The following is a 17,350-nucleotide window of genomic DNA, read 5'->3' as shown; positions in this document are numbered from 1 at the left end:
CTTATAACCGTAAGCACTAAACCGCATGAAAACTATTCATAAAATTCCAAAAAGACTTTTCATTTATTGTCAGCTTTTATATTAACGGTAAGAATTGGAAATGATTTATCTGCTTAAGAAAAAAAATGTGGCATGGTAAAAGGATGCAACAGGAATGAATTCTAAGATAATTGTTAATGGGAAAAAAACCCAACTTAATATATTTCTTTGAATGTTGACATGGGAACCCAGATGTCGATCATAGAACACTACTTGCAAAGCAATGTATCTTTGATTTTAACAAGAATTAATTGGTGTTGGGGCTTATAACAGTTGGAATTCCGATTGTAAAGTCTAAAAAATCTCAAAAAGAAAAATCTGATTAATTGCAAGGTACATTTTCAGATTCAGATGTACATCTTTTGACACATTGAAAACTTGGCCATGGGTTGAAGGTATTTTGAACGAATTCTAAAATACGCCATCATATTTCATCTTTTACCTCGACATAGTTATAACATCGACTTTGAAATAATGCTTCGCAAAACCGGGTACTAGTGAAGGAGCGAAAAAGCGCACTGAAAGTTAACCTTATTTGTTGTGTTATACCTTGAACTTCAAATGACGGCAACGCTGGATTGAACTGGTTTATTTTGTTATTTCTCATGCTTTTACAATTGGTGTCGGTATAAGGCATACGTAAATAATAAACAACGGATTCGTTCAACTTGAGTCAACATTACAGTTCCTTAAACAAGCGCAATGTCAACAAATACATGTATACATATGGTCAAATAATAAATAAAAGTATATTATTCTTGTCTATATGCTTTACAGTTCTCTTAAACCAAAGACAGAAATGACCAAATAAATCCCGATTATGTACTTTACATAAATAGATAAACAGTTATTTCGTTCATTTTATTACTCTAAAAGGCTTGATTCATGCATACATAATTTTATTGACGCATGCGAACAATTATGCATTATTATATACTTGTAGTTATTACGGAAGAAACTTAACCAAATTTTAGGAGAGTTACGTATTACTGGATCAATTTCTATTTCTTTTATTACAATCATCTTGAGAGTTTCTTTTTGTTGGTGATTTAAAGTGATTTAAAGTAGAAACGAATTTTCTGTTTTGAAAGTATTTTGATTTAGTATACCGAGATCGCAGTAGATATCTGGCCTATATTCAATGATTTTCTATATACATTGTACGTAATAATTATGACATAATATTGAAAATTGCACAACTTGGAGCATGTTTCAACACACTTGGTAGTGTCCTCTTTATCAATTGGCAACAATTCCAACGTACGTGTGTCCCAACGTACTCAATGCTATCAAAGCATTAACAAACGGCGTACGGTGTTTACCATATATTGTTATTACATGTAAGGCAGTTGCATAAAGTTTAAAGTATTACGACACAGAATCTTTATAATTCAAAAGTGGCAAGAGGAATCTGACCTTAGTGCATGAAAATTAAACCGAATTTAAACAAATTTAAAAAATAACACAATCATTTAAGTCATAGATTTCATAAAACCGAAATGGAGGGATCGACGTGGAATGGAAACAAGACCGACCTTATTCATTGCAAAAGAAAGAAGCCGTCCCTTCGCCGACCTTGACCTTGAAGACTCACGTTGTTACATGATACAATTTATTAATAAACATTAAAACGTTGTTACAGCTATGATAAAAGGACTAAAAAAAGAGATGCCGTATGACTTCTACAGCAAACTGGCGTTAATTTGTAACATGGTTAAGTTGAATATCCAATGAAAGTTTTAGAAAATGGAGTTAGTTGGTGTATTCCTTCTTGTAAAAAGAAGTGTACCACATTTGAAAGTTGCCCTGACCGTTTGAAGTAGGGCAATAGACGTTTCACCCTTCCATTATATGTTGTCTAAAATAACATGTCTTGAACTAGTGTAGCAGGCATATTTTTTGCATCTACATGTAACCGAATATTTCCTTTGTTATGTAGGAGGTTCTACAAATTTCCTTTATCCGGGTATCAGCGCTCTTAGAATTTAGAAACGATTTGGTGGCCAAGTTGTCATTATCTATTATATCAGCTGTCTGGATTGTGATTTTTATGAGTGGCCCAATCTGGCTCAAACTTCGACTTTAAAATGGGTATAGGAAAAGCAGTGACATTGGACCAAGTTTCTGGTGTTATGTCAAGCAGTGACATTGGACCAAGTTTCTGGTGTTATGTCAAGGTGTAAATACTCTTTGTAAAACCGTTTTTCAGACCTGAAGAACATGCTACAATTCCCATGGCATTTCAATAGTCCAAATCATGTATAAAATCACGATCAGTATACTATATGTAGTTCTAGCTTACCCTTGCCAATTAATTAGAACGAGAAAAAAAATTGTATAAAATTGTTTATATTTTAAATATACACAATTAACAATAGTATAAAAAAATATCCATCATATACGCAAGTCAAATTCTGGTAAACATCAATACAATTCATACAAAACATTTGGCCCATATAACTGCTACGTAAATCATATCAAAATAGTAAACACGATTGACGTCATATAATTACGTCACATTTTCATCGTCTCCGGTAACCCTTCTTCTAATGTCGCAGTCGAATAGGGGTCCCTCTTTTTGTTCAAGTCGTCTGTATAAACAAACATCAAACGGTTTACTTACATTGTACTTTTGCACACAACAATTTATTTTGCTAATGCTGGCTATCATGAGTACTTTTCATTGTCAATAGAAATTGTTTACTCTTAACCACACACATCGAAAGCTGTTGTGATAGTACCCGTTGCTGAAACAAAATTATGGATACATAAATTGAAGGATTTTATGACTGGCACATAGCATCGTTTTTTAAAGTGTGTGTGGGGGGGAGGAGGGGGGGGGGGGCTAAACCAAAACATATTGACAAACAAAGCAAAAAAATAAAAGGCAATTAAAATATGCTACTTCCCCAAATCCTGAAGATCCTAATCGGGGGGGGGGGGGGGGGGGGGTATGTTACCTTTAATATCAATTTCACTGCCAATTCTCTTATTTTTTAACATGATCTCATAAAGTGAGATATTTAAAAACCTGTAAGAAAATTGACACATTAGGTTTTACTTTTTGTTGTTTTAAACCTAACGTATGCATGAACTATTTATTTGTTGTCAGCAAATATAACCGGGTCACTCTGTCCAATCTATTTGGTCAGTACAATTTGTTTAGGTACTAAGCATACAAATATACTGACAAATAAATTGTTCAGAGTAAGTCAATATTTGAATGATAACATGCACATCAACTCAATATTTGAAAAGTTGAACGTGCAGTCTTTGTCGCCTCCTAAAAATGTCATTGAAGTTGTCAAACTTAAGAAAGAATTCAAAATTTCAGCGACAAATTTCGATCTAAAGAGAAAGAGTTTCAATGGGGCATGCATTCAAATTGTTATAAAGAAGTGACCATGAGAATGCAAATATCTATTTATTTACATTCTTAATGCGGAAGCAAATCAAAGCCGATCGTCAATGAACAACCTTAATAAACATTGATCTATTTGGCTGTGTTCTTTGCCTCAATGTAAACGATAAAAAGTTATTCAAAATGAAGAAAAGGCAGTATATAAATGCTGTACATGCATAAACATACACTTCTTTAATGCCATCCATGCATGGTTAGGAAGATGAGAAGTAGCGATCAGATAACCTCATGGTCAAGTTTTTTCTTTTTTTTACTTTTAAAGTCATTTCAATGAATACATTACATCAATCAAAATCAATGCTTTTTCTATTTAGCGACTTAGGTATTTCTTTTCACCTTATAACCATATGCACTATAAACAGCATGAAAACTATTCATAAAATTCAAAAAAGACTTTTCATTTATTGTCAGCTTTTATATTAACGGTAAGAATTGGAAATGATTTATCTGCATAAGAAAAAATGTTGCATGGTTAAAGGACGCAAAGAGAATGAATTCTAAGATAATTCTTAATGGGAAAAAACCCAACTTAATATATTTCTTTTAATTTTGCCATGGGAGCCCAGATGTCGATCATAGAACACTACTTGCAAAGCAATGTATCTTTTATTTTAACAAGAATTAATTGGTGTTGGGGCTTAGAACAGTTGGAATTCCGATTGTAAAGTCTAAAAAATGTCAAAAAGAGATACCCGAATTATAGCAAGAAACATTTTCAGATTCAGATGTACATCTTTTGACACACTGAAAATTTGGCCATGGGTTGAAGGTATTTTGAACGAATTCTAAAATACACCATTATATTTCATCTTTTACCTCGACATAGTTATAACATTGACCTTAAATAATGCTTCGCAAAACCGGGTACTAGTGAAAGAGCGAGAAAGCGCTCTGAAAGTTAACCTTATTTGTTGTTTTATACCTTGAACTTCAAACACCGGCAAAAACTGGACTGGGCCGGTTTATTTTGTTATTTCTCATGCTTTAACAATTGGTGTAGATATAAGACATACGTAAATAATAAATAACGGATTCATTCAACTTGAGTCAACATTACAATGTCTTAAACACGTCGAAGTCAACAAATACATGTACATGAACAAATAATAAATAAAAGTATTATTCTTGTCTGCTTAACAGTTCATTTAAACCAAAAAATGATAGCAATACAGAAAAGACCAAATAAATCCCAATTATGTACTTTACAAACAGTTATTTCGTTCATTTTATTACTCAAAAAAGGCTTGATTCATGCATACATCATTTAATTGAAGAATGCGAAACATTATGCAATATAATAGTTACCGGTATTACGGAGAAAATTCACCGAATTTTAGGAGAGTTACGTCTTACTGGACCAATTTCTATTTCTTTTATTACAATAATCTTGAGAGTTTCTTTTTGTTGGTGATTTAGAGTGATTTAAATTAGAAACGCATTTTATTTTCTGTTTTGAAAGTATTTTGATTTAGTATACCGAGATGGTAGGAGATATCTGGCCTATATTAAATGGTTTTCTATATACATTGTACGTAATAATTATGACATAATATTGAAAATTACACAACTTGGAGCAAGTTTCAACACCCTTGGTAGTGTCCTATTTATCCATTGGCAACAATTCCAACGTACGTGTGTCCCAACGTGTTCAATGTTATCAAAGCATTAACAAACGGCGTACCGTGTGTACCATATATTGTTATTTCATGTAAGGCAGTTGCATAAAGTTTATGTATTACGCCACAGAATCTTTATAATTCAAAAGTGACAAGAGGAATCTGACCTTAATGCATGCAAATTAAACCGAATTTAAACAAATTTAAAAAATAACACAATCATTTAAGTCATAGGTTTCATAAAACCGAAATGGAGGGATCGACGTGGAAACAAGACCGACCTTATTCATTGCAAAAGGAAGAAGCCGTCCCCTCGCCGACCTTGACCTTGAAGACTCACGTTGTTACATGATACAATTATTAATAAACACTAAAACGTTGTTACAGCTGTGATAAAAGGACTAAAAAAAGAGATGCCTTATGACTTCTACAGCAAACTGGCATTAATTTGTAACATGGTTAAGTTGAATATCCAATGAAAGTTTTTAGAAAATGGATTTAGTTGGTGTATTCCTTCTTGTAAAAAGAAGTGTACCACATTTGAAAGTTGCCCTGGCTGTTTGAAGTAGTGCAATAGACGTTTCACCTTTCCAGTTTCACCTTTCCATTACATGTTGTCTAAAATAACATGTCTTGAACTAGTGTAGCAGGCATATTTTTTGCATCTACATGTAACCGAATATTTCCTTTGTTATGTAGGAAGTTCTACAAATTTCTTTAATCCGGGTATCAGCGCTCTTAGAATTTAGAAACAATTTAGTGGCTGAATGGTCATTATCTAATGTCAGCTGTCTGGATTGTGATTTTTATGTTTGGCCCAATCTGGCTCAAACTTCAACTTTAAAATGGATATAGGAAAAGCAGTGACATTGGACCAAGTTTCTGGTGTAATGTCAAGGTGTAAATACTCTTTGTAAACCCATTTTCAGACCTGAAGAACATGCTATAATTACCATGGCATTCCCATAGTCCAAATCATGTAAAAAATCACTCTCAGTATCTACATGTAACACTAGCGTACCCTTGCCAATTATTTAGAACGAGAAAAAAACATTGTATAAAATTCTTTATATTTATTAATATACACAATTAACAACAGAATAAATAAATAAATATCCCTCATATACGCAATTCAAATTCTGGTAAACATCAATACAATTCATACAAAACTTTTGGCACATAACTGCTATGTAAATCAATTCAAAATAATAAACACGATTGACGTCATCTATATTACGTCACATTTTCATCGTCTCCGGTAACCCTTCTTCTAATGTGGCAGTGGAATAGGGGTCCCTCTTTTTGTTCAAGTCGTCTGTAAAAACAAACATCAAACGGTTTACTTACATTGTACTTTTGCACACAACAATTTATTTCGTTAATGCTAGCTCACAAGATTACGTTTCATTGTCAATAGAAATTGTTTACTCTAAACCACACACATCACAAACTCATTTTTTCACGACACCTTGAGCAATTTAAACACCGATTGCTCACTTCAGATAAAGAATAGTGCATTGTCATATTCAAAAGAGTGACATTTGTTGCTGTTATAAAATTATGGACATTCATTATATGTATATTGTACTTTTACTTACTGGCATCCCAGAGTTTAAATTTCTCAGGTCCTGGGTTCTTTAACCTACGAGAAAAAAAACATACCGGTGAATAGCTGACGTATTCACTTAATATAATTTACACGGAAGTTGATGCAAGAGAAAGCCACTTACTTTCGGAGATTGTTGGATGGTTTACGTTTACAACAGTCGCAACTAAAAAACAAAATAAAAGTTCTGTCAATGAAATATACAGATAAAATGTACATGTATAAACCATTGAACATTTCTCGTGTATATAATAAGCATCAAACATGTCAAGTTGTCATAAAATAATTTTGAAGAAGCCTCACTTTGGCATTGAACAGGATCGCCCCAAACAGCAGCGATAGATCAGGTAGGCAAGAAGAGCTAGCAACAGCAAGCCGAGAATACTCAAAATGGCCACCATGGCCACATTTTCCGGCTTGCTCCACCAGTCCTGGTACGTGGATGCAGGCGTTGTGGTGGAGGTAGTGGAAGTCTCGCGGTAGACGATATCCACGTATGACGTCCCGGTCAGCTGAGGAGAGCCATGGTCCACGGCAGTGACGTAGACACGATGCGTCATACCATACTCAAAATTTATTTCACGGGTCAGATAGATCTGGCCATTTTTCATGACTTTGTAGTACTGAGACCCTGTGGCGGAACTTCCGTCGTATTCCACTTCAGCGTTCTCGTTTTGATCGATGTCATTAGCGGTTACTCTCCCGATTAAAGCCCCCGGCTGTGTGTACTGGCTCACCACCATGACGTAACCCGATGACGTAAAATCCGGTTCGTTGTCATTGACGTCTTTGATGTAGAGAGAAACCGTGGCAGTACCTTAAACAAAAGCCTTGCATTTTACGTTTGACATTAATGATATGATATGCAACAACGCTATAACAAAGAATATTGTATCTAAAAATAATTTGCATTCAATTTTACCTGTTTCGCCGAATGTGTCCGTGCATTTCACGATGACTGAGATATTTTGGGGGTGCGTCTTGTCAATATCGTAATCCACGGCGTACGTGATGACGCCCGTTGTTTTGCTAATGTTGAACAGATTGCTGTTGGTGGAGGTCACCAGGCTGAAAGTGAGGCTGTCTGGGTTATCGACGTCCTCCACCAGGGCGTGGAACCCCAAGTCAATGTTACCACCCCCAATCTAAAAATAAATCGGTCAACATCAGATCAGATGACTGAACTTTGTGAACAGGTAAATCGTGTTGTAAATGTTTCTTTTTCTTTATATTCATATAAGGCAGTTGTTCTTGACCTTTCTAAAAAAATGAAGTATATTTTAAATTTACTATAGTATGACCCTTCTTCAAGATACAGCTCAAGAATATTACTTACACCAGCCTCATATGTGTCGTATCTGTACAAATTTTGCGGAAATTTACAGACTTCCGGATCATCCAGAACATGGATATTGAGATAATATGGTCCGGAAGTGGCCATAGTGTCAGTAACGTATAGAGCTAGCCGATAATAATTCAATGTCTCATAATCAAAGGATTTTCCTGCTGCAAGCGCAATGGTATCTGAAAATGAAATGCCACTATCTTAATGAAACCAAAAACAACCAAGACATTGAAGATCAAAATAATGATGATGATGATGATGATAATGACGTACTTCCGGTGGCGACAGTAAACATATCAGTCTGTCCGGCTGGGTAGACGTTAATGGTCACGGTCTGCGTCTGACCGGTGTCTGGATCATATATTGTAGGAGTGTACAATGTCGCCCCGGCCGCCGTCGTCAGCTCCGGAAAATACAAATTGTCCACTCCGTTCAAAACCAAACTACTAATGGTCGGCTTTGTATTGATATCTACAATAAAGATTAAATAAAATGTGAAAAAAAAATTGAAGAAACATTTTAAGAAGTTCGTCGGTCAAAGTCGGCACAAACTTACTTGTGAGAGTTAGCGTGTAGAGCGCATGCGTCGAAGTACGAGAATCTGAAGCCGTGACGTTGAAAACAAAGCTTGACGTCAGTTCGTACTTGAGGTCCTGGGTGGCAGTTATTTCCCCAGTCACCTGATTAATGGCGAAACTGGTCGTGGTGGGGGAGGTTCTCATACTGTATAGAATGGTGTCTGAATCCAAATCATTCCCGGTCACCGTAAATATAGAGCCGGATTTCAGGGTCGTCATAGCGTTGGTGGTGCCAGTGGCTGAAATTTGAATGGAAATAAACACTAATAATTTTTAACCCATAGACTATACATAATATCTTTCTACAAATGAACTACTGACTATAAAATTATCGATTTACCCGGAAGATTGGTCAGCGTTGGGGGTCTGTTTTCCTGGATGTCGACTTGTATCGTGTTTGACGTTGAGCGACCTTTGGGCGAGTCTGTACAAGTTACGGTAAGAGTGTAACTTGGTACTGTACTGTAGCTCAGGGTCGGGAGGTTATCCAGATACACAGAGTACGCTATAATGCAAAACATTCGGTAACATGGTAAATATGAATGAAAACATACAGGTTACAGCCATCAGGTTATATTGAGATATAATTACCTAGAGTGACGGCATCTCGTCTCAAATCAAACGGTCCACCCGCCGGACTAGTTGTTAGAACACATGTAAACGTGTCGCTTTCCGGGTCAGTCACGGTTAAATCGTGAAGTTTGCGCTCCAGAACTTCATTTTCCAATACCTGCACTGTAACAGGCAATCCAGTGATAACTGGTGGATCATTTTGTGTTACGTCAACGTACAATATTGCACTAGCTGACCCCCCTGCACTGTCGGTACAGGTAACGGTGACGTCATGTGTTGGTGCCGTCACTGCATCTAAACTTGTTATTGCGTTTGACATCAGGCACACCTCATATGCTAAAAATAAAGGGAAAATAAAGTGAAATATTCTTACAGAAGATAACAGAAGAAGCTATTCTCTGGTCAAAATTGTGTACTCACAAGGCGTGGCTGGGTTTTGAACCATTTCAAACGGACCAGCAGGAGCTGACGTCACAGCACACGTGATAGGTACTTCCGGGTCGGTGACTGCCACTGTGTGTAGACATCTTGCTGCTGTTTCAGTCTCAGTGACGGTGACTGTCGTTGGGAGCCCGGTTATGACGGGAGGAGAGTTCGGGGTCACCGTGACGGTCAGAGCTTTGGACGTCGACCCCCAGCTATCAGAACACGTTACGGTTAGTGTGAACGATGACGTGCCGCCAAATGTTGGATTATTTGCCAGTTCAACAGTGTACGCTAATAATAGAAACAATGACGTACTTCATAAATATTCAGAAAAATCAAATAATATCATTTAAGTACATTAATGTTTTAGAATGCAACGTACTTGATGCAGCAAAGTTTAACGTAAACATGGCGCTTGTCGGCGAACTAGACATAGTGCACGTGTACGGATCAGTTTCTGTCACAGCGAGGGTGTGTAGGGTACGACCCCCGGCCTCCCCGGCCGCTACACTGGAAGTGGCGGGAAGACTAGTGATGTCAGGGGGTGTGTTCGCCTGTACATTGACGGTCAACACCCCGGTAGAGGCTGTTCCATCAGAGCACTGTAATGTCAGGGCGTAAGATGAGACACTGTCCGCATCCAGGGAATGGCCGGTGTTCAAATGAACATCATATTCTATGAAAAAGAATTGGGTTAACTAATAATTATATGTATATAAATTATGTGTATCTAAAAAAAAACTCGGTTAGGTGTTTTAATAATTACTTACGTGCTCCTGTTTTCACCATTGAAAAAAACGTGGTAGTCGGAGTTGAGGACTGGATGGAGCAAGTGTAGGGATCCGGGTCTGTAACAGTCAGGGTGTAAATACTGCTGCCACCGGTGTCACTCTCTGTGACGGAAACGGAAGCGGGAAGACCGGAAATAATAGGTCCGGTGTTAGCAACAACGTTCACGGTTAGTGAAGCAGCTGCACTCGTGCCGTAATTGTCTGAACATGTGACTGGTATAGTATATGACGATGTCGTGGTATAGCTTAACCCAGGGGCAGCGTTCAGGAATATTCTATACTCTGTAAAATAGAAGTTAGAAAATTCATTTATGAGCTTCCAAGAATGAGAACAAATAAATATTGAATTAAACGATTGTGACACTAACTTGACGAAACGAATTCCATTGAAAATGGTCCTGTTGTTGTTATGGAGCATGTGAATGAATCAGACTCCGCATCGGTTACGGTCAGTGCTATAAGTTCCGTTTTTGCCGTCTCGCTTTCGCTGACGCTGGTCACGTCGGGTAGGTTCGTGATCACGGGGACAGCATTCGGGGACACAGTGACCGTGAGGCTAGAGGACGAGGATTTCCCGTTACTGTCCGTGCACGTGACAGTCAGTGTGTAGGAGCTGGTCACGGTGGGGTCCAATCCGTGCCCAGTGTTAAGGTTGATGTCGTATTCTGTAACAGAAGTCAATAACGCTCATCGTCAAATTACTTATTTATCAATAATAAAATAATAATAAAAAGGTGCACCGTGATTGCAATAACGGAAGCATCAAAGGACATCTTATTTGCGAAGCAGCAGATCTGCAGCTGCAAGTGAAAATTCGGCCTTACATGTCAACCTGACTTTCTCCCATAAATCTACAGTTCTGCAGATACTTACTAGTGGTGTACAGTAGTGAAAAAGCTGATGAGGCTGGGGAACTGGTCATTGTACAGCTGAATGTGTCACTGTCTGGATCCGCCACCGTCACGGTGAAGATGCTGGATCCGCCCGCGGCGCTCTCCTGAACGGTGGTGGAGGCGGGTAGATTGGTGATGTCGGGAGGCGCGTTCGCCACTACGTTGACGGTCAGTGTGCCCTGTGATGAGCCGTAGCTGTCTGCGCAAGTTATGGTTAGTGCGTAGGAAGGAGTTGTGGTGGCATCTAGACCCGGGGCACTGTTCACAAAGATAGCGTGCCCTGAAAACAGAAATGGAATAAATATACAATATATAGATATATAAAAAAAAAAGAAATATACAGGAAGACGTGTTAAAATGCAATAAAATAGATGTTAAAAGATGAGGAAAAGGTATTAAAGAGGAAAGCTTACAATTTTTTGGGATTGAGAAAGGTTTTTAAAAGAATGTAATGCTAATTCATTATACCTGGTGATGACTGGTAATTAAAGGGAGTTCCAGTAGGTGAAATAGAGCATGAGAAAGAGTCGCTTTCGACATCGGTGACGCTGATGTCATAGATCTTGAGGGGTCCGTCCTCCCCGTCATTGACGGTGACGGAGGAGGGGAGACCGGAAATCGTGGGTGGGGTGTTGGGGAGGATGTTGACAGTCAGGGTCTGAGTTGCCGAGTTTTCCCCGTTGGAGTCATTGCATTGGAAACTAATGGCGTAGGAGGAAGTGGTGCCATAGTCAAAGCCCGGGTTAGACAGCAGGTACAGTTTTTCTGTCGACACAGAGGATTAAACTATGAAACTATAAAACTATGTAAAACATAATGCAAAACTGATAGAGATGCAATGACCTTAAAAACGAGACTGGCGCTGTGAACGAAAATTATTGATACATATTTTTTAATATATATACAGAAATAGATATCTTTTAAAATTTAAATTTTGACTTGTAAATAACTATAGTTAAAAGCGACATCAATTTGTTTGCGAAAGTAATTATACGTGGTATCAAGGTTTAATTTGAGCTAATTTGAGGCTTTTAAGATTTCTGCTTTACTGCGTTATTTTTTGTAAGGAATTTGCAAAATAAAAAATAATACCTACTTATTAGTTTAAAGCTTCATAATTTAAGCTATAAAATTCTTTCAATTTACAAAGTTAAGCAGGATATCGTTTCTCGTTAAAACGTGTCACCCAATCATATTTCTTATTACATCATAATAGGCGAGTTGTAACTCGACATTTTTGTTTCCTATATAAACAATTACATAGCAATAAGTTTTTTTAAAGAACACGGGTAATTTAATCTTCAAGATCTAGAATTGTAGGTAAAACAAACTTAAATTTGAAATATCAAACAGGTATTTCAGGCAATTAAAACTAAGAAGATATTGCGTTCTGAAAATAAGACTATCAAAACTACAAGCAATAGGTGGCGCTAATTACCTCCAGTGACTTGGAACCCTGTTACGGTGGGGCTAATGGCGCTAATGACGCAGGAAAATGTGTCGCCCTCGGGATCGGAGACCGTGAGTGTGTAGAGAGAGGTCGTGCTACTTCCGGTTTCGCTCTCTATCAGAGTGATGGAGCTGGGAAGACCGGAAAATACAGGTGGCTGGCGACAAAGAAAGAAACAGAAAAAAAATCAGTAAAGTATAAAATATACATATTATATTTATATGATTACTACATTATCTAAAATTCAAATAGGGGTATCTTTATGTATTAAGTAAATATAAAATCCTTATATTTATTTTAAAACACAGTGGCCAGATTGATTAAGCAGCATGAAAAGTCATCACACACTAAAATACAATATATATATATATATATATATATATATATATATATATATATATATATATATATATCGGACTTTGTCTAATACGATCGTCCGATTGATTAAACGGCAAACAAAATAACGTAATTTTGGCCACTTATTTCTGTGTAGAGCTATTTTATATTATATAATAATCTGATGATAAATAAAAGTCTTGTCTTATACATTAACAATGATGTTAAGAAATGATAAATTCAAAACATATTGTCAATGTGTTATATCTTATTCAATCTTTGTATATTTGTTAAAAAAATACATTATTTTTTATTTGAATTTAAAATTATATTTCTAACTAGACTTTCACTGGCATTATTATTATTTTTTTTTTTGGATACTCACCAGAGATTCAGCAAATGGAATCCTCAGCAACTGTATAACAAAAATTACGATAATCTCCTTCATTCCTAATAGTTTTTTTGTATAAAAATCAAACCGCTATATATTATGTCTACAATACAATCATGCTTTCGTTTTAAACCATAGTTCCAGAGCTAATAAGGTTTTCATCCTGTTCGGTAACAAATCGCTTCAGCACATTGACGTGATGCCGCGTTCAAGTTTGTTTCAATCCCAGCGATATGCAGTTCAATTTATCGACAGTATTGACTGCTTATTACAAAAGTGATTTAAACCTGAAATATTCTATTCAATATTTCATCGCCTTTATAGTATGTATACGTATAGAAATGTTCAAAGAGAGCCGTGTGTTGAAAAAAGTAGTAAAAGTCCAAACAAATGTCCGAATCGCTATATCTAGTTCCCGTCAATTCTTTGAAATAAATCAAATTTATCGCTCAGCTGGAGCGATATTGGTTAAAAAATAAATTGACAGCGAATGTAGGCTATTTATGACGTTTTGATAGGGCCGTGATAATAAAGCCTGGTGGAAGCCTTTGTACTGTAAACGTATCCATAATCCCCCGTTATAAATGTCTGCGATAGATGAACAGGTCTGAATAAATTATAAATTAAACTGAAGAACGCATGATTAGGCCTGACATTGAAAGTTTGTATTTCACGAGTAACGGTGAAGTAAGTATTCAGGCTGGGCCATTCTGTGTATACCTCTACCTTGATGGTATACGCTTTATTAAATTATATAACTGGAATAATTGGCCAATTCATGTATAGATTGTACAAATTCAATACATGTTGATTTCAAAAGATCAAATTATTCTTTTCCTGTCTACTGTGAGTTTTTGGTTACAATTCACCTGTTCATAGGAAGCAGTGAAAGAAACTTTACACGAAAATGTTTAATATCTAGATTGCACCAATTTCTTGTTTGCCTAAATAAAAAGTTTCCAATTAAAATCATGTCATATGCTTTGTTTCCGTACAACGTTAATAGAAGACAACTATAAGATTCCCCATAACTTGGTCGACCGTACAAAAATTTTAAGTTACGAAAAACATTTCATTGGGGAAAATCGGTTTTAATTCAACTATCTAAAATCTCCTATGACATGGTTGGTCGTTTTATTAAGTTATGAAAGAAAAAATCATTGGAGGAAATCGGCTTTTAAACTAAAAAAATTGATACCAAAGATCGAATTGAAATCACAAATGTTCGAACATTTGTTTTGATTTAAACAGTTGCACAAATTATATATCATCTTATTTTTTATTTTTTTTTTGCTTTAATTTAAATTTATTGTAGAAAGCTTATTCCAAATGATTTATCACGCAATTGAAGTAATTGAATTGCTTGAGGAATTGAAAATACAAAAAAAAGAAATCACCCAGGATTCGACTGCTATATAAGACTGTATTCTATGTTAAATGTCGTGGTCGTACTACTAACTTTTTAGCATAAAAATCATTTTGTTGTGGAGAATTTTGAGTTTCTTGAATGAGGATAAAATAAATCAATTTTTGATATGTTGAAATGTTTAGACCTCAGATTGTTGAGGTTTCTTGTTTAAATATTCATCAATTTTATATGATTTTTTTTGTTAAATCGTTGTTGTTATTATTTGTTTAGAAAATCTGTTTTTCCTGTAAGTTTTTCTACATGTTAATGCCTTTACAATACAAAACAGAGTCCGTTTGTCTGTCTGCAATTACAAGAAATCTACATAGGGGTGAATGGATAGATAGATAGATAGATAGATAGAAAGATAGATAGATAGATAGATAGATAGATAGATAGATAGATAGATAGATAGATAGATAGATAGATAGATAGATAGATAGAAAGATAAAAGTATCACATAAAAAATGTACATGTTTCTACAGGAAATAACGTCACAACACATTAATATTGACCATGTTCGAATCTTATTATTTGTTTTTGCAAAATCTTGCTGTCAACACCATGCGTACGATACCAGTGTGGTTCAAAAACATTTATGTAATTCAAAGTATTTAAATAAAACTGTTGATCCTATCTTGTCAAGACCCGATTGTACCTAGGTCATAAGAATGCAAGGTTTTGCTCATCCTTTCGATCTCTTTTGCCGGATTTTATTCGACAGGTAATGTTTATTACCTACACTGACGTAAAACTCATAATGAGTATATCGATGACTTAAAGGTTTAAAGGAAAGTTTAATGCACATTCAAAAGCGGTTTAATTCTAGATTATATCACGGAATAATAAACATACATCTCATATCACCGAAAAACAATTGTCAAAAATGCGCAGGACCTTATCAACAAAGAGCTGTTTATTTTACCTTGCGTCTTCGCTTTGAGAACGCGTGCTGTGATTCACTTTATGAAAATTAATGCACCCTGAAAACATATCATTAAGTTTAGAACCAAGTCAACACACTTTGAAAATAAAACCAAAAAAAAAACCAATTCAATGTGCGTATTGAGTGCACATTTTCACAAAAATGAGCTTATCATACTTTCACAGTTGATAAACTAGGTTAAACGGCTGTAAACTATATTTTACGGACAGAAAACTATAGTTAACGACGATAATCTATATTTCACATCCAAAAACTATAGTTAACGCGATCATCTATGTTTCAGAAGTGTAAAACTTAATTTAATACTAAAATCCACCATTTGCAATTGCAAAACATATTTATATTTATCAGCAAAATCTATTGTTAACGTTATTTAGAGACATATAAACTTAGAATATCATTTGATAACTATAGTTTACAGCCGTTAGATATACATGTAGTTTTACAGATGAAAACTAAAGTTACCGAATCGTGTACTATGATTTGCGGTTCGTAAACTATAGATATCAGTCGATAAACTTCATTTATCAAATGTGAAACTATATATATTTTAGCTCATTTTTGTGAATTTGGCGTGCTATACATTTCACATCAACATTTTTCATCATCGAGACTAACTTTCACAAAACTAAAGCCAAAACAAAAGTTTTGGCTTTATTTTATGTTAGAGACGTGGTCCTAAATTAAGGCACTTTCATTTCTTTTAAAAAGTACCTTATTTTTAAAGTATGTTTTAACGGACGAGGAATGGTTGGTTTGTTAAGGGGCTGCTTGGGAAAAAAAGTATAACATTAAGATCCATGCACATAAAAATCCTACTATATAGCCGGTGAATACCATGTAGTATTTTTATCTAGGAAAGCTGATAGAGATTAATAAGTTTTTTAATTTTAATGAATTGTGTTTCCTACATGTACGTCGTTATACTGAGCTCTTCTTTTCAGATCCATGTAGTCTAAATTGGTCACCAAGTCCTTAAAATTGTAAGAATTATATCGAAGTACCTTGATGATACTGTAAAAGTGGCATCAACAGAAGACGAATAATGTTAGACAGCGAAAGGGATCCTTGTGGTAAGGAGCGACAACTCGCACTTCATCTAGGCTCATCACATTTGTTGCCGATTGCCTGCTCATGTGTCGCCAACCAAGACAGGAATCAGCCAAGCGGAACGATGCTTGAAACAGCCAAGCAGAACCATACCTAGGATAAGCTAAGTAAAACCAAGACAAGAATCCGCTCAGCGGCTCAGCAAAGCCAGTAAGAATCAATACGCTGGAGGCTGACTAGTGACGAGATACACTAGTGAACTGATACTATAGGTTAACAACCAGTCAATATTTTATATCATATAATTATAGTAATTGCTAATATTGGAAAAAGAAAGTTGATGCAAATGAAATCAATTACAGGGTTTACACACTGAAGACATAGTTGAAATAAACTCTAACAGTGCACAGGTATGATTGCATTTGATAAAATTGGAAAAAGAATGTTAATGCAAATGCTTCTTCGTGGTGGTTATTGTCCC

At 35.8% G+C, this 17,350-nt stretch overlaps 1 protein-coding gene across 2 annotated transcripts; it reads right to left on the bottom strand.

Moving 5' to 3' along the window:
• Positions 1 to 2,372: 2,372 nt before the first annotated feature.
• Positions 2,373 to 14,146, bottom strand: LOC128164442 (protocadherin Fat 4-like). Of its 2 annotated transcripts, none has more exons than XM_052828263.1 (18): positions 13,460 to 14,144; positions 12,727 to 12,895; positions 11,757 to 12,053; positions 11,269 to 11,568; positions 10,764 to 11,060; positions 10,375 to 10,677; positions 9,987 to 10,280; positions 9,599 to 9,895; positions 9,197 to 9,514; positions 8,946 to 9,110; positions 8,584 to 8,844; positions 8,301 to 8,498; positions 8,019 to 8,206; positions 7,605 to 7,827; positions 6,986 to 7,499; positions 6,807 to 6,848; positions 6,675 to 6,718; positions 2,373 to 2,630 (listed from the first exon to the last, which is right to left on the bottom strand). In XM_052828263.1, the coding sequence occupies exons 1-18, from the start codon at positions 13,520 to 13,522 to the stop codon at positions 2,554 to 2,556; spliced, it is 4,050 nt and encodes a 1,349-aa protein (XP_052684223.1). In that variant the 5' UTR covers positions 13,523 to 14,144; the 3' UTR covers positions 2,373 to 2,553. The 2 variants fall into 2 exon arrangements, with proteins under 2 accessions (XP_052684223.1, XP_052684215.1); XM_052828255.1 differs by lacking the exon at positions 2,373 to 2,630 and adding an exon at positions 6,176 to 6,391 and having other exon boundaries at positions 13,460 to 14,146.
• Positions 14,147 to 17,350: the final 3,204 nt, after the last annotated feature.

Source organism: Crassostrea angulata, chromosome 1, assembly GCF_025612915.1.
Source record: "Crassostrea angulata isolate pt1a10 chromosome 1, ASM2561291v2, whole genome shotgun sequence".
Classification (NCBI taxonomy): domain Eukaryota; kingdom Metazoa; phylum Mollusca; class Bivalvia; order Ostreida; family Ostreidae; genus Magallana; species Magallana angulata.
The sequence above is the reverse complement of the archived record's forward strand: the minus strand, read 5'-3'. Positions and strand labels throughout refer to the sequence as shown.